The sequence below is a fragment of the Penicillium canariense genome (assembly GCF_028826845.1).
Source record: "Penicillium canariense strain IBT 26290 chromosome Unknown utg000006l_segment0_segment0, whole genome shotgun sequence".
NCBI lineage: Eukaryota > Fungi > Ascomycota > Eurotiomycetes > Eurotiales > Aspergillaceae > Penicillium > Penicillium canariense.
Window position 1 is genome coordinate 2,862,980 of NW_026622733.1, and position 18,057 is coordinate 2,881,036.

The 18,057-nt window shown below is 46.8% G+C and overlaps 5 protein-coding genes across 5 annotated transcripts; 3 read left to right on the forward strand and 2 right to left on the reverse strand.

Annotated features, from left to right (window-relative positions):
* Nucleotides 1-501: 501 nt before the first annotated feature.
* Nucleotides 502-2,230, forward strand: N7482_008995 (general substrate transporter; the record flags this gene model as incomplete). The annotated part of the gene is made up of 2 exons (XM_056691119.1): nt 502-856; nt 933-2,230. The coding sequence occupies 2 exons, from the start codon at nt 502-504 to the stop codon at nt 2,228-2,230; spliced, it is 1,653 nt and encodes a 550-aa protein (XP_056540884.1).
* Nucleotides 2,231-3,141: 911 nt separating this feature from the next.
* On the reverse strand, nt 3,142-4,671 carry N7482_008996 (putative integral membrane protein; the record flags this gene model as incomplete). The annotated part of the gene is made up of 5 exons (XM_056691120.1): nt 3,142-3,548; nt 3,683-3,747; nt 3,816-4,210; nt 4,279-4,389; nt 4,471-4,671. The coding sequence occupies 5 exons, from the start codon at nt 4,669-4,671 to the stop codon at nt 3,142-3,144; spliced, it is 1,179 nt and encodes a 392-aa protein (XP_056540885.1).
* A 1,867-nt stretch (nt 4,672-6,538) lies between these two features.
* N7482_008997 (intradiol ring-cleavage dioxygenase) lies at nt 6,539-7,828 on the reverse strand (the record flags this gene model as incomplete). Its single annotated transcript, XM_056691121.1, has 3 exons — nt 6,539-7,145; nt 7,186-7,510; nt 7,573-7,828. 3 exons carry the CDS (start codon nt 7,826-7,828, stop codon nt 6,539-6,541), a joined length of 1,188 nt encoding a protein of 395 aa, XP_056540886.1.
* Nucleotides 7,829-10,314: 2,486 nt separating this feature from the next.
* On the forward strand, nt 10,315-10,785 carry N7482_008998 (uncharacterized protein; the record flags this gene model as incomplete). The annotated part of the gene is made up of 1 exon (XM_056691122.1): nt 10,315-10,785. The coding sequence occupies one exon, from the start codon at nt 10,315-10,317 to the stop codon at nt 10,783-10,785; it is 471 nt and encodes a 156-aa protein (XP_056540887.1).
* A 275-nt stretch (nt 10,786-11,060) lies between these two features.
* On the forward strand, nt 11,061-11,365 carry N7482_008999 (uncharacterized protein; the record flags this gene model as incomplete). The annotated part of the gene is given in 2 exon segments (XM_056691123.1): nt 11,061-11,219; nt 11,231-11,365. The coding sequence occupies 2 exon segments, from the start codon at nt 11,061-11,063 to the stop codon at nt 11,363-11,365; spliced, it is 294 nt and encodes a 97-aa protein (XP_056540888.1).
* Nucleotides 11,366-18,057: the final 6,692 nt, after the last annotated feature.

Genomic DNA, 18,057 nt, shown 5'->3' on the forward strand with positions numbered 1-18,057 from the left:
CAGACCCTCGCGCGCGCGCCCCCGCCCCCAGAAACTGAAGGTTGCGGGCTTGTCATTCCCGGATGAATTATCGTCCCTCATGCACGCTAGCTCCCGTCTTTGCCGTCGGTGATAGGTGCGAAATTGCGCTGGCCAGCTTCACATTTCGGGACCCGGCTCGACGCGATGCCAGCGCCCTTCCACTGGCCACAACCGAACAAGCCCGCGGGTTGACGCCAGGCACATTAGCCTGAATGCCGGCCCTGCTCGATGGCGGTTGGTTCACATCTCTCCACCATCCCCGGATCCCCAGCCCGGCACCGTGCAGACGAGGACAGGAAGGCTGGCGGGACAGCATATATAGGGACCTCGGTCGGTCGGCGAGCAATTGGTGCGACAAGACTCCCGGACAACGGGGCTACGCGACTACGGGACTCTCAGGATTGTGTCAGGATCAATATCAGTGCTAGCACGGGTTGCTACGGAGCTCCTATCATCGACTGATCGACTGTTTGGGGGAACATGGCGACCAACGCTCACCAGACCGAGATCGCGCTAGAGAAGTCGGCCGCCCACCATGTGGAGGAAACCCTGGGCGTCGGTGCCGTCGTCGAGGCGAAGCAGGCCGTTGATGAGGAACACGCGCAAACCCTGTGGCAGGCCCTGCGAGATAACCGGAAAGCGGTGGCCTGGTCGGTCATGATTTCCATGTCCATTATCATGGAGGGCTACGATACCATTCTGATGGGGAACTTCTTCGCTTATCCGACCTTCCAACAGAAGTATGGCCAGGACTATGGCGGTGATGTGGGATGGCAGGTGTCCGCGCCCTGGCAGACCGGGCTGAACATGGCCAGCACGGTGGGTTGTATCTTTGGTGAGTTTGTCATGGTCCTGTCAATCAATTCCCGCCCGAGGGCGGAAGCGGTTGACTTGGCTAACACGTTTTCCAGGTGGTATCCTGAACGGATATTTGGCTTCCAAATTTGGCTACCGCTCGGTCATGATTATCGCCCTGGGATTCCTGACTGCCTTTATCTTCGTCGTGTTCTTCGCCAATTCCGCCGCGGTCTTGCTCGTGGGACAGATTCTGTGTGGATTCTCCTGGGGGGTGTTCGCGACCGTTGGTCCCGCCTACGCCTCCGAGGTCTGCCCGACCAATTTGCGCGGCTATCTCACCATCTATGTTAACATGTGCTGGGCCATCGGTCAGCTCATCGCGTCCGGCGTGCTGTATGGATTGGTCCACCGCACCGACCAGTGGTCGTACCGCATCCCGTTTGCTCTGCAGTGGATCTGGCCAGTACCACTGATGGTGGTCTGCTGGCTGGCTCCGGAGAGTCCGTGGTACCTGGTTCGCAAGGATCGGTTGGAAGACGCCAAACGTAGTATCCGTCGACTGGGAGGCGACAAGACGGAGGAACAGATCAACGGACAACTGGCCATGATGGTGCACACGACGAGGCTGGAGGCGGAGATTGAGGCTGGGACCACATACTTGGACTGCTTCAAGGGCGTCGACCTGCGTCGCACGGAAATCTGCTGTGTCGCCTTCTTCGGTCAGATTCTGTCCGGCAGCACGTTCGCCTATTCCCCCACGTATTTCTTTGAGCAGGCCGGCATGGATAGCAGCCGTGCCTTCCAGCTCGGTGTTGGATGTACCGGGGTGGCCTTTGTCGGGACCGCTCTGTCCTGGTGGCTGATCACATACTTCGGCCGGCGGACGCTGTATGTGTGGGGCCAGGGCATCCTCTGCACCCTCCTCTTCCTCATTGGCATCGTCAACTCGGCCTCGCACAGCACCAACGCGATGTGGGCCCAGGCCTCGTTCTGCTTCCTCTGGCTGTTTGTGTACTCACTGACTGTGGGCCCAATCGCATATGCCATTGTGTCGGAGACTTCCTCGGTGCGGCTGCGCCCGCTGACCGTGTGCTTAGCGCGCACCGCGTACCAGGTGGTCAACGTCATTTCACAGGTGCTGGAGCCCTATTTCATGAACCCCACAGCCTGGAATGCGTCTGGGAAAACCGGCTTCTTCTGGGGTGGGACCGCACTGGTCGCCTTTACCTGGGCCTTCTTCCGCCTGCCGGAACCCAAGGGGCGCACCTACGCCGAACTCGACATCCTCTTTGCGACCAAAGTCCCCGCGCGCAAGTTCGCCTCCACGCCCGTGGACGCGTACGCGGTTGCCGTGTCACCATCGCAGGAGGGACTCGTACGCGATGGGGTGACGCAGGAGGCGAAGCAGTGAAACAGCGGCGGAACTAAATATAGCTTTCTATCACGTGTGTTTATTGTTAATGAGTTGCATACCCAAATGTGAACTATGAGCCGACGGATTAGTTGCCAAGTCCATTCTTGCGTCAATATTTTCGGCAGTACCAAGCCCAAAACCACGGTCGCAGCCGGTGTCTAGACCTTATATTCTTATTTGCCCATCGCTGTGTCTTTGGAGCGGTAGTTCTGTCGGCACGCGCGTCTCCACGCATGTTGTGTCTGTAGGCGGCCCACCACGAATGTGAATGTGCAGCACGGACGGGTTCTCTGCAGGGATCGGGCAGTGGGCAAGCAAAGGCCCGGACGCGGGCTTGCAGGCAAGCACGTGGCCACAATCCATGTGGAGGGGGAGATGCATTAGTGCCGGAAGCTCGACCCCCTTTCGCCTCCCGATAGATCAGTGCGATCCTGCGATCCTGCGATCCTCGGGGTAGAACCTATCAGCAAAGGGCTTGGGGAATCGCCTTGGCCAGGCTCGCGAATACCCCAGCCCCACCACCCCCCAGCCTTGTCGCCGTTCCGGTCACGCCTGGCATCGTGAAACAGCCAGTCACTCGACTCGATGCCCCTTCCGGGCAGGGATGATGATCTCGCTTACAGCCAGCCGACACCCCGCACTACATTGTTCCTCGCAAGGTCCCCGGCGGGCGCCTTTGCCCCTGCAGGCGGCGGCGAACAGGCGTTTCAGGCTGACCTGAACAATGGGTGTTGTTGAGATGTGCAGAGATTAGCAGGAGGTGGGACGGGGGAATGAAACAATGGTCTTAATTTTCAGTCAATCGCTGTGGTATCTAGTTATACATGCAAAGGATAATTACGGTACTGTGCTCGGTAGGGAGCTCAGCACTGGAGAATGAATAATGAATTACGATCAGTCCGATCGTCTCATGAATCTTGCACGGACACTCGAACGGACCGCTCAACCTTCCACCCGTGGTTGGAATAATTATCATAGCTGATCGGGTTGAGATCCTCTTCGCTGCTGCTGGTCGGCTTGAGGCTCTGGCTGCCCATGATCGTCGTCGTCACGCCGTGATAGTCGTCATTGTCGGTCCCTGTCCACACGTGGTCGACGTCATCGCGGTCTCCCATCTTGGAGCGCGAAGATCGGTGGAACCCTTGCGCCACGGTGCTGGATAAGGGAAAAGATCCGGGGGTGCGATTGCGGCTGGGCGAGACGGAGGAGCCGTCGCGAAGAAACCGGATGAGGGGGCGGAACGTGGTCAGACAGCCGGCCGTAATGCCGAGACCGGCCTCGACGTTGGACCAGATGGAAATCTGGTAGGTATCATCTGCAGGGAGAGAGGGGGTTAGTGAGGTTTCAGGGTCTAGAGTCTAGGTCCCAACCCGGCCAGACCGGGCAGATGGAAGAGGAAGAAGGAAGGAGAGGGGAGGGGGGTTTTTGGGGGGGGGGTCCGGTCCATACAAAAGAATTCCGTGTCTTGGTAGCGGTGAACGAAGGGAATGCGAACAATCACGGCGGCACTTGCACTATTTCGAAGGATGCGATCAGCCACGGTGACCAACAGTCATCATGAGGCGGGGGCAAGAGAACTCACAGGCAACCGATGCCCAGAATGCCCGCGATGGCGGCCTTGGTGCGCCGATTCATGCGCAAGTCCCAAATCAACGCCACCGGGAGGAGGCCAATGGTCAGATCCGTGACGGCCGCGCCCACACTGTAGAGATAGGCGATCCCGATGAGGGTTTTCTTTTCGACACAGCTACCGTGGCTCGTAGCCTGCGAGTTTTGGTTCCAGAAGTATTCGACGGGGTGGCACTGAAAGATGGTGAAGAACAAAAAGATCACACCAACCGCCGTGGCCAGAGACATGGCGGCGTAGAGGATCCAGGCGTGGACGCGGTCGATGGTGATGCGCAATAGGGTGATCATGATGGAAATTTTGGCGACGACGCAGGTCACCACGTAGAAAATCTGGCCTAGCCACCAGCACTGTACAATTGCCATTAGCATTGGATCTCTGCCGGCATCGCAGCCAATGCCTCCCGACGTGCACATACCAGTAGCGCGAGATGCAGATGGTCCGGGTACGCGTAGAAGTAGGCCAACTTCCGGCCCATGCCATACTTGGCTCCCAAAATGCCACAGATTGCAAAACCCAGATTCAGCGTCTAGGCAAGAAAGGCAAGGGTATCATATCAGATCATGTTCCGCTCGATGGGGTCAGAATTGCTCCATCCAGAACCTCTTACCATCGCCACTAGCATCATAATATCATCCCACCCAAACGCCCGCACGATCCGTGTTCGGACAAAACATCGCAGCAGCACGCTCGCGAGCGAGATTCCGAGAAAGACGGCAGTGACAATGATGATGGCGTTGCTGCGGCTATCGTGCTGGACGGCTGCGAGGATGTCGGCCTCGTTGTAGGCGCGCTCTTCAGAGTCAGCCATCCGCAAGGGAGGGAGGAAGAGGGTCAAAACGAAACGCAGGTCGAGTAGCACGCGGAGGGCTCATCTAGGCGACTGGGGGCCCTCGTGGTTTTATTTGCTGAAGATCTCCACGCGACTAGCGGATTACTATGAAACCCTTCCGCCACTCTAGACTCCCACCACGGGTGCCGAATGTACGGAACCCGCCGGGCAGTATTTGCCCCCTCCCCCTGCGTGGTGGTGTGTGATGGGGTTACTGGAACAGTCTCTTCCGGTACGGGTGGGGGGCGCTGATCCTTAGGGCCGAGTCTATTTTGCTATGAGATCCGCACTCGGGAGAACCAGATGAACTCCACAAAACAAGCTCGGCAGTGAGATAAAAAGGGGGGGGGGCGACAAGAGCCGACTTGACTTTCATTGGTGGAATGCAGGCCTAGCATCGGACTAGAGAGGGTTTGGCTGGGGATGGTCCCGTGGGACTGCATTTCCAGGGTTTGGTAACCGTCCAGGCATGGATAAGCGTTTAGGCATTGGGGTACGCATTCCCAGGCACTATTCCTCTGTTTCGCTGGGTCCTGTCCATAGCCCATAGCCAGAGACGATCGGGTGAAGTTGCCGGAGCGAGTCCGCGCGAAGGACCACGAACAGGTGATCTTGGGCTAACCGCGATGGGTTCCAAGTTGAGGAGCCGCATCCATCCTCCTCAGCTTGGCGAGTGAACTAGTGATTGGGCGTGGCAGGACGACTATTCTCCGATCCAGCAAGTCTGCCCCGGGGCGCGGGGGGCAGTTGCCCAGTGGCGTGGACCCGAGATGGACTTGGGACTGGAACTGGAACCGATGGGAATGGGGTTAATTGCCGAAGGTGTTCGGGGGAAGTGGGAAAGTGGAGCGGGACCTTTTGACGTGATGGACTCCCGCATAGTCTGCGCTTTCCGGAATTAATATAGTTGACAGACCCCTTGACATGCCAACCGTGGATGTCCCCCCTGGCCAGGCCAACTTGGGCAGTTCTGTTCTTCCCCCAGCCCTGAGCCCTAAGCCACCCAAAGTGGGCAAGCTACCCTCGTCACCGCCCTTCACCATCGCACCTTCCCCCATCGCACCTTCCCCATTGCACCTTCCCCATCGTACCTTCCCCATCGTACCTTCCCCCCTCGCACCTTCCCCATCGGGAATCACGCGGGTCCCGATTTGCCGTCTCGCCCGACCCCATTGGGTACCAGCGAAGCCTGTCATGGCTCGTCTGCTTCGCAATCCCCCAGCCTTGCGCAGCCGGTTGATTTCACCATGATCACCCGCCAAGTACAGCCCAAGAAACGAAACGACTGATGCCCGTGCGCGTCTATTTCTATCTACCGGGCATGACAGGGCGCCACACATCCACTAGTGCAGTTCTCAGACGTATGTGGGCGGCCTGATGAACTTACGCGCGCGGAAGAAAGAGCGCTCGGATCTCCGATCGACCCCAATTACATGGATTGAGTTCCAGTTCGGGCGATAGGCTCACGCTCAACAGGGGTGATCGCGGTTGATGACTATGCTTCGGCGCGCAAGGCGTTAAACGAATACAGGGCGAAAAAGGTACTCCTCTGGATATCTCTCTATGGGTAGTAAACCGGATGGCTCGATGGTTCTATTCGGCGGTCTCGAGCGCCGTGAGTATGGTCTTTCGTGTTCTATTAGGGTTTGGGAGGACCACAACCCCTCCCCCCACCTCCTTCTCCCCTCCTCTCCCATCTTTCCCCCTCCCCTTTTCGTCCCCGAGATAAGGTCACTTTTATCGTGCTGCATCGATTCGCCTGGATCATGCCTCGGTTGGGTCCCAGTGAAAATGGTTGGGACCAGCTCCTCGGGATCGAGTCCACGCCGCACTGAACGCGATCACTTCATGCCGAGGCACTGGGGCTGGCGCTGCCGGAAGGTATGGTGCCGTTAGATCCGCTCCCGGCAGTGAATGATGTGGTGCTACCGCTGTTCTGGTGGCCGCCGTCGGCCTCGAGATAGGCGGCAATGCTGTAGTACGAGTTGTCGGAGTAGTCCGCAGTAGCATTGAGGCCGATCTGGATCCAGGCGAACAGACCGTCGTCCAGCTCGTTACCGAGGTAGATGTACTCGGGGAAGGGGTCGTAGGCGCTGTCCGCCTGGATGATGCTCCACATATCATCCGCATTCGAGGTGATGGCCTGTGTATTGGTGTTGTAGGGGTAGGTTTTTTCCGCGGCAGTCCGCAGCGCTTCGTTCCAGAACAGCTGGCCAATGTGCGCCACGCTGCCCGTGGCCACCTCGAGAGTCTTGTTGGGAAGAAGGGTGGCATTCAGATGGGTTAACAGGTGGGTATGCGTAGCGCGTCCATCGTAGTGACCAGGGAAGATGGTCTCGAACTCGACCACGCCATCACGGTCCGTCTGCTGAATCCCGCGCAGGTAGGTCGAGTCCCATCCGTCGGCAGCGTAGTTACCCGACGTGGAAATGCCGCTACTCTGGTCAGCTTGGCTTGCAAAGCAAAAATCGGGTGTGACCGCGGGGGCCCTACCTATAGACGCCAGTGGCATTGGCTTGCCAGATATCGACCAGAGCACGCGGGATCGGCCGGCAGGTGTTGATATCGATGTACTGCACCTCCAGGAAGACATTCACTCCGTCCGAATATTTCTCCTCCTTGACATTCTGGCGCATGACCTCACCCCAGACATAGTAGGGGCCATCGGTGACGGTGGGAGTCAGAATGCAGCTGGTGTTGGCCGAGAAGATCATCGACTCTGGGGTGGCCGGGCTGTAGTTCAGGACGTGGGTCTGATTGTGGTCAATGGCCTCCCACTTCTCGAGCGCAGCTAGGTCGCGGCGCCATTTCTGAGGGCCTACCATGAATATGTGAGTCCCTCATGCGAGAATTGATCCCCTTACTGATGGATATGCTTACTAGCAGTAATGCCACGCTTCTCACGAAGCTGGTTGACCGTCCGCGAACGACGGGCAAAGCTACGCTTGTTCAACTCCCGCGCATGCAGAGAGCTTTCACACCCTCCGATCGAGCGCTTGGCTGCTGCAGCCATGGCATCGCGAGCATGAATCTCACGCTTGACGACATGCGGGTCGTGCTTCTCACCGGGGTGAGCAACGGCGGGGGCAGCCAAGCAAGCCGCAACAACGGTAAGAACCTTGGACAGCTGGACCATGGTGAAAAGAAGGTTATTGAAGTGATAGCGAACGATTCAAGAGTGCAGCAATCGCGAACGCTTTGGGGAGCTAGGCCACGTTGCTGCGGTGTATGCCTCTTCTTAACCATCTCGCTCTCGTCCTCGGACGCGTCATTCTGGAGACTCGCGGGAATCCGTGAGACGAGGCCATTGCCTGGAGGTATGCCTCGCTGGGCTTGTCGGAGGCCCCCCCCGGGTCCCCTTTCCACTGCATCGGCACCTCTTTAACAACAGAAACCAAGCGGGTGCTTGGCGCCGCGTGTCGGCAGTCTTTTGATACAGGGCGGCGTGGGGCGACAGCCAACCGAGCCCCACGAGCTTACTCGAGTCGGGGAGGGATCATCCTGGGGCTGACGAATGAGTCGGCGCGTATTGCAAAGGTACCCGTCCCAGCGTAAATAAGGACTGTCGGATTGCGTCTCGCATTCCCACATGGGCTCACGAAGCCGGTTTGTCGACAGCGTTGGGCAATCGGAACGAGACGGGTGACCGCGTCAGCGAATCGCCGCCAGATCATCGAGCCTTGGCATCCTGCTGGGGGCGGGAGGGAATTGTGGTATCTCCCCTGGAATTTCCTCTTCAGCTGGTCAATCTATGTGATCTATAATCGTTTGAGAAAGACATTACTTTGCGCCACTTTTTTCAGGTGCTGAAATACCGTGGTACGAGGTGGAGGGCAAGGCTGATCGGAACGCGGAGGATCCCATCATTTCCACCCCTCGACGGGGTGATGGCGTGTCGCAACAAGATTCTTGGCATTGTCGATCCATATTGTTACTATCGTTTCGATTGACGTTAACTCCCGCTTACACCGTCCACATCAAAATCGTGTCTCTCCCACCTACGTATCTTTTTCCCCTACTCTGAACACACCATCACACGACAACGTGGTCAGAATGCTTCAAAATCGCAGAATTAAGTGGAATGAGTCCTACACGGGATACAGCTTAATCAAAATGGCCAATTTCCATCCTTTCAAGGCAGCGGCTATGTACAGGATTACGTTGTGTATCTCCTATATGGGGATATATTAAGAAAGGCAGTGGAAACCGTTTCGCTATAAAAGATAACAACATGCATCCTCTCATCCAAATCTGTCAAGATTCGGTCTTTGTGTGGGGGGAACCCTAAATTGGATCAACCACGGTTCGTCTTCGAACTATGGAAGCTTTGCCTAATCGACAAGCCTCTACCCTGACATGCATTCACCCATTACAAAATAAAACACAATATTTTTAAATTATAAGGTAGCAGTAAGCCTCTTGAATGAAGGCTTTCCCTATGATAGCTTTCAATCACTACCAAGTCCTACGAATCCTACGTTAAATTGGCTCATCAACGGATACTGGCTTGCGAGATTGTGCTAGTCTACGCGTTATGCATCCGATGAACTAATAGAATCGTATATGATCTAGGTACGGGGCAGATTTCACGAAATATATCATGACGTTTTGGCTGTGACAATATATTTTGAACGGTGGGTTGGACGGTGTAAGCGGCAGATCTGTTGGCTGTCTCTCACGTTCTCCCTGCCCACATCTTCAACCTGAAAAGGGGCTCTGTAAGTTGAATGCCAAGGTTGAGCTATGCGGCGGAGCCTGAATGGCGGTGCTGAGTAACTCATGAAACGCGGCGTCACTTGGAGCTGCTAAAAGTATCAGCTAGTCTCTGTCAAATGCTATGTGTCACGTTAGAGGATACAAAGCACACGTTGCTAGGGCGGTGGACATTACAACCGTGCGCTGTTTCTACTGTCTACACAGCACGTTTCAGGCTGCAGATCTGGGACCTGTTCGGCCCGTGCCTCATTTGGGAGAATAGAAGCTGCCGATCGGAGATGATGAAACTCTTCCGGTGGTCCATGGTGATTAATTAAGAAACATCTGCAATCGATGGCCTTGTTTCGACCCGGCGCCAAGCACCCGGTAGAGTGGGACTTGCTGTCATGAATCTCCCTGTTTTCTTTCCAGGGGATGGCCAGCCACAAGCCTTCATAGGGGGCCCCAAGTCATTCCACACAGTCAATTGACAAATGGTCCAAGCTCAATTAATCAATAGTCTTATTCACGATGGAGCTTCCTTAGATACAGGTGATGGTATAAGCTCGCTGCTGTGACCCAGGAACTACGATCAGGACCCAGTCTCGCCCATCATGAGAAAATTCTCTGACGAATAAAATGAGCATCTCTTCGTGGTGCTAGGGACTAGTATTCGAGTATCGCATTTTTGATCAGAGCCATGATCTCCTGAAGTTTTTGCAGGTCAGTGCCTGCTCATTCTATCATGTGAGAACTCTAGAATGTGAGACAGAATCTAACTCTCCTCCCAATTCCATAGCCGGGTAACGTGACTGGTGTTCGCGCGTGTGCTCGCTTCGGTGACTGGAAGCTTTATGGAAGAGACGCATACTGATTTTTAACATTGGAACCGAGCAGAGTACGTGATATTGTCCTCACACAGTTCCCATGACTGAAGTTCTGGGTATTTTCGGACCGGCCCGCGCGACAGACCGCTTCCTCAGCATTGGCACGGGCATCGCCAGTAACGTCAAGGTGGAGCCCATCAGTTTACCCGGTTCGGGCACGCTGAAGAGCTACGTCTCCGTAGCCACGAACAGCGAGATCACACACATCATGTTCCGCACCCTGATAGACGCATTCGCCCCCACGGCTCGCCAGAAGAAATACTGGCGCTTAAACGTCTCCAAACCCATTCCGGGAGAGGAGAAGGTGATTGAGAAGGGATATATGTGGTGGAAGACGAAACACCTAGTGAAAGTGCTGGACAATTACGAGAATCCCGGGGATTTGGATGACATTCAAGCGCTCTCCAAGCTCAAGGCGTGGACTGTGGATTATATCAAAGAGGAAGCCAAGTTGATCCAGGACTGTGTGGAGGCCGTTCAGAACAGCCTGGCTGCAGATGCTAGGAGATAACCAGTAGACCTTGTCAAGGAGTAGCTTATTTGATAAATTAGTATAGGATATTTTGACCTTGTGTAATCCAACACGAGAGCTTGAAAGAATCGCGGTTGGATGTGCTGTGACTATATATCTACCCCTGATAAGATCAGGATGCCCTGCGGATGACATTCAGTCATGACTTTGCCGACTGGTTCAACATCCTGCATTTTTGATCCCTTTCTCTCAAACCACAGGATAAAAATCCTCACCTACAGGGGGTTCGAGATTGAATTGACTACTTTCATACCATGGCATCGACCGCCATCGAGCTCCCAGAAGCGAGCCATGGAAACCTCGAGGGCCGATTGGCCCGGTCTTCCGACCATCTGGCACCAATCCCACCAGACGACGCGATGGCGGGCTCTCTGCGGGCGGACGCCCTGCCCGATGGAGGATACGGATGGGTGGTTATTTTTAGGCGTGCGATGATCACCTGGTGTTTCGTCTGAGCATCCTCCTGCTGGAGCGTGCTGCAGTCGATACTGGTGCTAGCGGGGGTTTCGTCGTCATGCCCGGTGATGTGACGAACGGAAGTGGTGAACGGCGGAGGTGAACCGGTAAAACAGCGAATCGCCGGGCGGTGAGTCAACCAGATAAGTTAGCCGACCCTAGCGCCGGAGCATTGTTAAAAACACACCCCCGAGCGTTAAAAAAACACCCCCCCCTTATATTTAGTTTAGCGTAGTATGTGTAATACCCCCCCTTCTATTTTCTGCCTGTCTACTGTTATAAAAACCACACAAAGCTAGTCTCAATCAGGAAGCAGAGGCTATTCGAATTTTATTGCAGAAATCAAAGAATCTGGCTGAGCTAGCTACAACTGTATAACCTGCGTTATCTCCGCTGGGATATCAGGATATTGGCCGTCAATTTGCCTGTCTCTGCGTTACCCTCGACCTCGCTGTCGCTGTCGACCTCCCTGACGACCTCGCTGTCGCTGTTAACCTCCCTGACTATCTGGCTATTACTGTTAACCTCCCTGACCCTGCTGAGTTGCCGAAGCCCCTAAGTCCTAAGCTTCCTACTAACGAGAGAGCCTCTCTAGCCTTATATCCTCCTACGAATCGACGACCTCGAATAATGATCGAATACGCCCTACGGCCCTATCCCCCCCCCCCTACCTACGGTAGACGATATAAGGCTATTAGACTAAGGTAACCTCGTGATTAAAATAGATTTCGTTATCGGATAGTTAAAGATGCTACTATAGATAGAACTAGTCGATAGTAAAGGACTGCCCTGCCTTCTAGTACTATTAAATAAGATAGATATAGGGGATACCGGTTATCTTAACTAATTTATAGTAGTAATCCCTATTCCTAGCTAGAGAATCCTCGGTTATAGAGCTACTAATCTCGGGAACCGAGGGTTTCCCTAGGCTAGGGGGGAGATATCTTACGAATAGTGTTATAACCTTTTTAATAGTAAGATTAGATATTAGCTAGAGGACTTTCTATTACGGGGTCTACTTACAGGGTAGAGGGCCTGTCGATTAGGTAAGGAGGAACCAGTATAGTCAGATTAAAATAAAGACTGATTCTTAAGGAATCAGAGGAACATAGAAAAGATATAGGACTTTTATACTAGAGTAATCACTCTAGTATAGAGTAGCGGTAGTGTCTTACTATATTATTAGTATATAGTAAGCCGAGGTATACTACCTTCCCGAAGCGGGGTAACTCAGGGCTACTCGGGTAGAAGGTAGGGGTCTTACTAAGGGAGTCGGTATATTAGATACTAGGCTACGTAATCTCGCTCGAGTAGGGGTACTTATTTCGTAATAATTATACCTTCTCTAGTAATATATATCCCTAGGTACACTAAAGATTATATTATCTAAGATTACCTATATCACTATATATTAAGACTATAGGGATTAATAAGGATTATATAGATTAGAGGTAGCGACACTTAACTAAGATTATATATATTAATATATATTAAAGGTTAGGTCTAATAACCGAGATTATATACCTAGGATTATAGGTATTAATAAAGACTACCTAGATTAAAGGTTATAATACCTAACCGAGATTATATATATTAATATATATTAAAGATTAGGTCTAGTAACCGAGATTATATACCTAGGATTATAGGTATTAATAAAGACTACCTAGATTAAAGGTTATAATACCTAACCGAGATTATATATATTAATATATATTAAAGATTAGGTCTAGTAACCGAGATTATATACCTAGGATTATAGGTATTAATAAAGATTACCTATATTAAAGACTATAATACCTAACTAAGATTATAGGTATTAATATATACTAAAGATTAGGTCTAGTAACTAAGATTATATATCTAAGATTATAGATATTAATAAAGACTATCTAGATTAAAGGCTATAATATCTAACTAAGATTATATATACTAATAAAAAAGAGTCTTAGTCTTTAAATTAATATAATCCCCTAGGCTCCCTAGGCTTTCTCCTTTATTATCTCCTTACCTCCTATTTTATAGTAATTATATTATCCTCTTTTTCTATTACTCCCCTATTTCTATTTACTACGTCCCTATCTACTTTTCACTAGGTAATATCTTTTTACTATATCTCCTAAGATTAAGGCTAAAAGCTATACTATCTTTAATACGCCGATTAGGGCTAAAATACTATAATATATATATTATCTATATACTATAATTAGCTAGTATAACCTAACTCGTAATTAGCTAATAGAGATTAACTATATCCTAGATATTATAGCCTCTATCCTATATTACTAATACTATACTAGGAACTTAATATATATTCCTATAGGTTTTACTATATTCCTTTTAGATAATAATTACTAATAAAATAGGCTTTTATTAGTATTTTAGGCGATACTAGTAATCTAGGCTTTCTATTAGATTAGGCTAAATATTTTTAGACTAATAATAAAATTAATAATAGTAATAAGGATTTTCCCTAGGCTACTAATATTTAGTAAGAGATAGCTAATACTATAGTAGATCTATACCGATCTTTTAATAGTATAGAGACTACTTACTAGGCCTATTACTCCTAGACTAGTAGACCTCGGCAAGGACCGCCTAGGACCGGACCAGGACCGGGACCGGACCGCACTATATAGGGCTTGGTCCTTACTTTTAGGACCGCTGGGCGGTCCTGACTTTTTTAGGACCGTACTACTGCGGTCCCGGTCCCCCGTACGGTCCTGTAAACAAGATAAATATAGGAAACCCCGTAATATATATATTTTATATAGAATTAGTTAGTATTTTTCAGTATTCTACTTTTATTCTTTATTTGTATAGGCTAATTTTAGCTTAAAGAGGATTTCTGTAGAAAAAACTAATAATAATGATTTCGGCCGAAAAAACCTGATTCTTTATCTCTACTAATTATATATAAAATCTATATTATATCTTAATCTCTTTAGGATACGCCCTAATAAACGCCTCTAGATATTAAAATTAGGTAGAGGGATCTTATTATCTTCTAGCTTAGTAAGCTAACTATTAATAGCCCTTCTCTTCCCTAGTACTCGTTAACTAGGTTGCTAAATAGATACTTCTATAGAAGTATCTATTATCCTACCTTCTTTATTATCGCTAATAAGATTAAACTCCTTATTATCTTACTTAGTATTATCTTACTCCTTCTTTATATACTTCTCTTAGATAGAGAGAAATTTATCTATTAGTATAAACTACTCTAACTATATATTAAATCTTATTATATATATAAATATTATTAGATCCTAAATAGTCTATAATTTTAATAAGCTATAGTAATAGTAATATATATCGCGAGTAGAGTTAAAGAGCCTCTCTACCCTAGAGTTACTAGCCGGAGTTATAAGGATATCTTAAGTAAGGCTTACTAGGATAGGATACTCTACTTTATAGGCCTTCTAGAAGACTAGGGGTATTAATTAAATAGTACCTAGAGAGATATAATATTAATAAAAGCTAAGATATATTAGTATAAAAGAGTATTATTAGACTTACTACTTCTAAGATATCTTATAACTTTATCTAGAGTAGTTAGCGTTAACTAGAGAGAGGTAGTAAGTCTTAGAAATATATTAATATTAGAGATATCGTTACTTAGTAACTAAATAGTTAATATTAACTATATCTCTATATAGCGCTATTAGTAAGGCTCGATATAAGTCTTAAGGGACTCTTAATACTACGGTACTTAGTATTTCTCCTATTCTAATATCCTAAAGAACTTAAGCTTATTTCGTAAGCCTAAGATAGTCCTAATTATATAGAGATTATTCGGAATATTATTAATCTAGCTATAATACTCTATAAGCTTTTCGCGCCTATACTCTAGCGCTAGCTTTATTACCTTCTTCTACCTAACTCTCTTTCGTACTAGCTACGCCTTTACCTTATTAATATAGGTAAATAAGGTATTATAGATCCTAAATATATTATAGATAGTTATATTAGTTATCGCTAATAGAGATAAAGTAAACTTAAAGAAAGGATAGGTAATTAATAGTAGATAGTTAACCTATTACTATTTATCTTTATCTAGCTTTATATTAGTTAGATTAAACTAATTATAAAATCTATTAAATATAGTCTATAGCCGACGTACGCACCGAAGTATTAGAAAGATAGAATTCTAGCGTATTCGGATATCTTATATTAGTATAAGCTTTAGTTCTTTAGTCTAAAATACACTAAAACTCTTATAGCGCTAGGGGCTTTTATTAATATAGATAGCAATCTTTCGAACCTAGAGGATATTATATAGTTAGTATTAAATAGAGAAATAATAGTAGAAAAGAGATATAGTATACTTTATTTAGGGTCTATATAATCTTCCGATTCTCTTACTAAGCGCTATCTCCCTAATCGGCCTATTCTATCTCTTCCCTATTATTTTATAGGTTCGTATCTATCTAGCTAAGAAGCTCCTTAAGACTAAGTTATATAATATATATAATATATAGTATACGAATAATTAGTATATAACTAGGAAGCTTAAGAGACGAAATAGCCTCTTTAAGAGTAGTTAGTAATATACTATTATTTAATATATTATTAATTATAACTATAAGTATACGATTAGTAATTTAATACTTCTTAAATAGCCTAAATAGAATACTACTTAGATAGGCGTCTATATAAGAGCTATAGAGAGGTTTAAAGCTAAGTAGAATCTTATAATAGTTCTACTTAAGATTAATAAAGTAGCTAGTAATTACTATAAATACTTAGCGAAAAGGAGAGGTCTAGTAATCTAATATAATAGAAAGCTTAGTACTCTCTAGAAATATTAAAATAGAGACTCCTAACGTTCTATAACTATCTTCTAAAGATACTAATAGATAGTCCTAGCACTTAGTATTTTAGGGATAGATAAGATAGAAGAAGCTATCTCGATAAAAGCATAAAATTTAAGGTACTTAATAAGCTAAAATAGTAGACGTATAGTAATAATAAAAGTAGTTAACCTATCTATCTAAGTATTCACTAAGAAACCTTTTTTACTAGATAGGTAATTTACCTAGAGATAATTATATAAGTTAGTATAAATTAGCCTTATAGATAGTATTTATACCCTATTTAAGATTATCTTTCTAATATCTTATATCTTACCCCTTCCCTTTTAATAGGTAGTAGCTTATAAATAATACCTATTTATAGTCGATATTCCTCGGTACCGGTTAGTAGGATAAGTAAGGATATAATTATACTACTTATATATTATCTTAGGAGACCTATTAGAGATAGTAGTAATCTAGTAGAAATATTCCTAAGTGCCTATCTAGCGTTTACCTTTAAAGATATTTCGTTCTATTCGGCTTCTATAGTTAGTCCTTCGCTACTAATCGACAAAATCTTCGTTAACTATCTCTATCTAAAGAAGAAACTACTTCTTTCCGTATAGACTAATAGGCTTAAGGATCTCTAGAATTAGGATAGGTATCGCTAGTTATATAAAGATTAAGCTAGGAGTTAAAGTTAGTGTTTTATCTTTATCTAGGTTAAATAGCCTATCGGATATAAGGAAGGAGAGTATATCTATAGGATTATCCTTAAAGACTAATAAAAGATAGTTATTAGAGAACTAGGATACCTAGCTCTATAATATATTAATAAGTAGTATATAAGAGAAAGTAGGAAGTAAGGCTAGGGGGTAATAGGAAAAATATATAATTATCTTTTTATTAAGGTAAATAAATAATTAGGGGGATTACTATAAAAGAAAAGTAATTAATAGATAATTTAAGATAGAACTAGCTAGATTCTAGATAGTAATTAGCTAATAAGACCTACTCTACTATAGTCTTTACGGTCTAAGACCGTAAGGACCGCTAAGGGACCGCTAAAAGACCTCTAGGACCGCTAAAAGACCGCTAAAGGACCGCTAAAAGACCTTAAAGACCACTAAAAGACTACTACCCCCGCTTAAAGAGCGCTACCTTAGGGATAGCGGATTATATATAGGTTTCTAATAGCTATAATAGCTATTAGAGATCTAGGTTAAGGATATTAATAATATCTTAGTAGATAGCCTATATTTCTAACGGCTATTAAGTATTTTATAACTAGAGAAATTAATAGTATCTAGGTAGTAGATAGTGTTAAATTCTAATAGCTATCGAAATTTCCGACGGCTATTAGAAATTAATACTAAGGATATTAGCTAGCTAATATATATTTCTAACTATAAAACTAATAAAACTCCTACCCCCCCCCCCTAATCTCTCTACTAGAGTAGTAAAATACTTAAATTTTAGTTACTTCTTATACTTTAATAAATAAGATTCTAATATATAAGCTTATTTTACCTACTTTATTAATAATTAGGCCTAGTTTATTATAAATATTAGTATATATACTAAAATAGTGTTTAATAATAGTAATAAATATAGCTGAATTATTAGTTTATACGGCCGAAAATAGAAGGACTTAGTAGAATTATAAATATACAAGGGACCGTACGGGGGACCGCAAAGGACTATAGAGGACCGTAGTACGGTCCTAACTACTTCAAAAAAAGACTAAGGACCGGAGGTCCCGGTCCCGGTCCTAAGATTTGGGACCGGACCCGGTCTTTACCGAGGTCTATAGACTAGTACTAAATCTAAGAATAAAATAAATCTAGTTACTATATAGGTTTTAGTAATATTTAGCTAATAGTTTAGTAGAAAAATACTATAACCTATAAGACTTTTATTATAGCCTATTATACTAAGTTTATTAATATCTTTCTTCCTCTATTAGGTATCTCTAAAGCTTTTTAGTATAACTTCTATT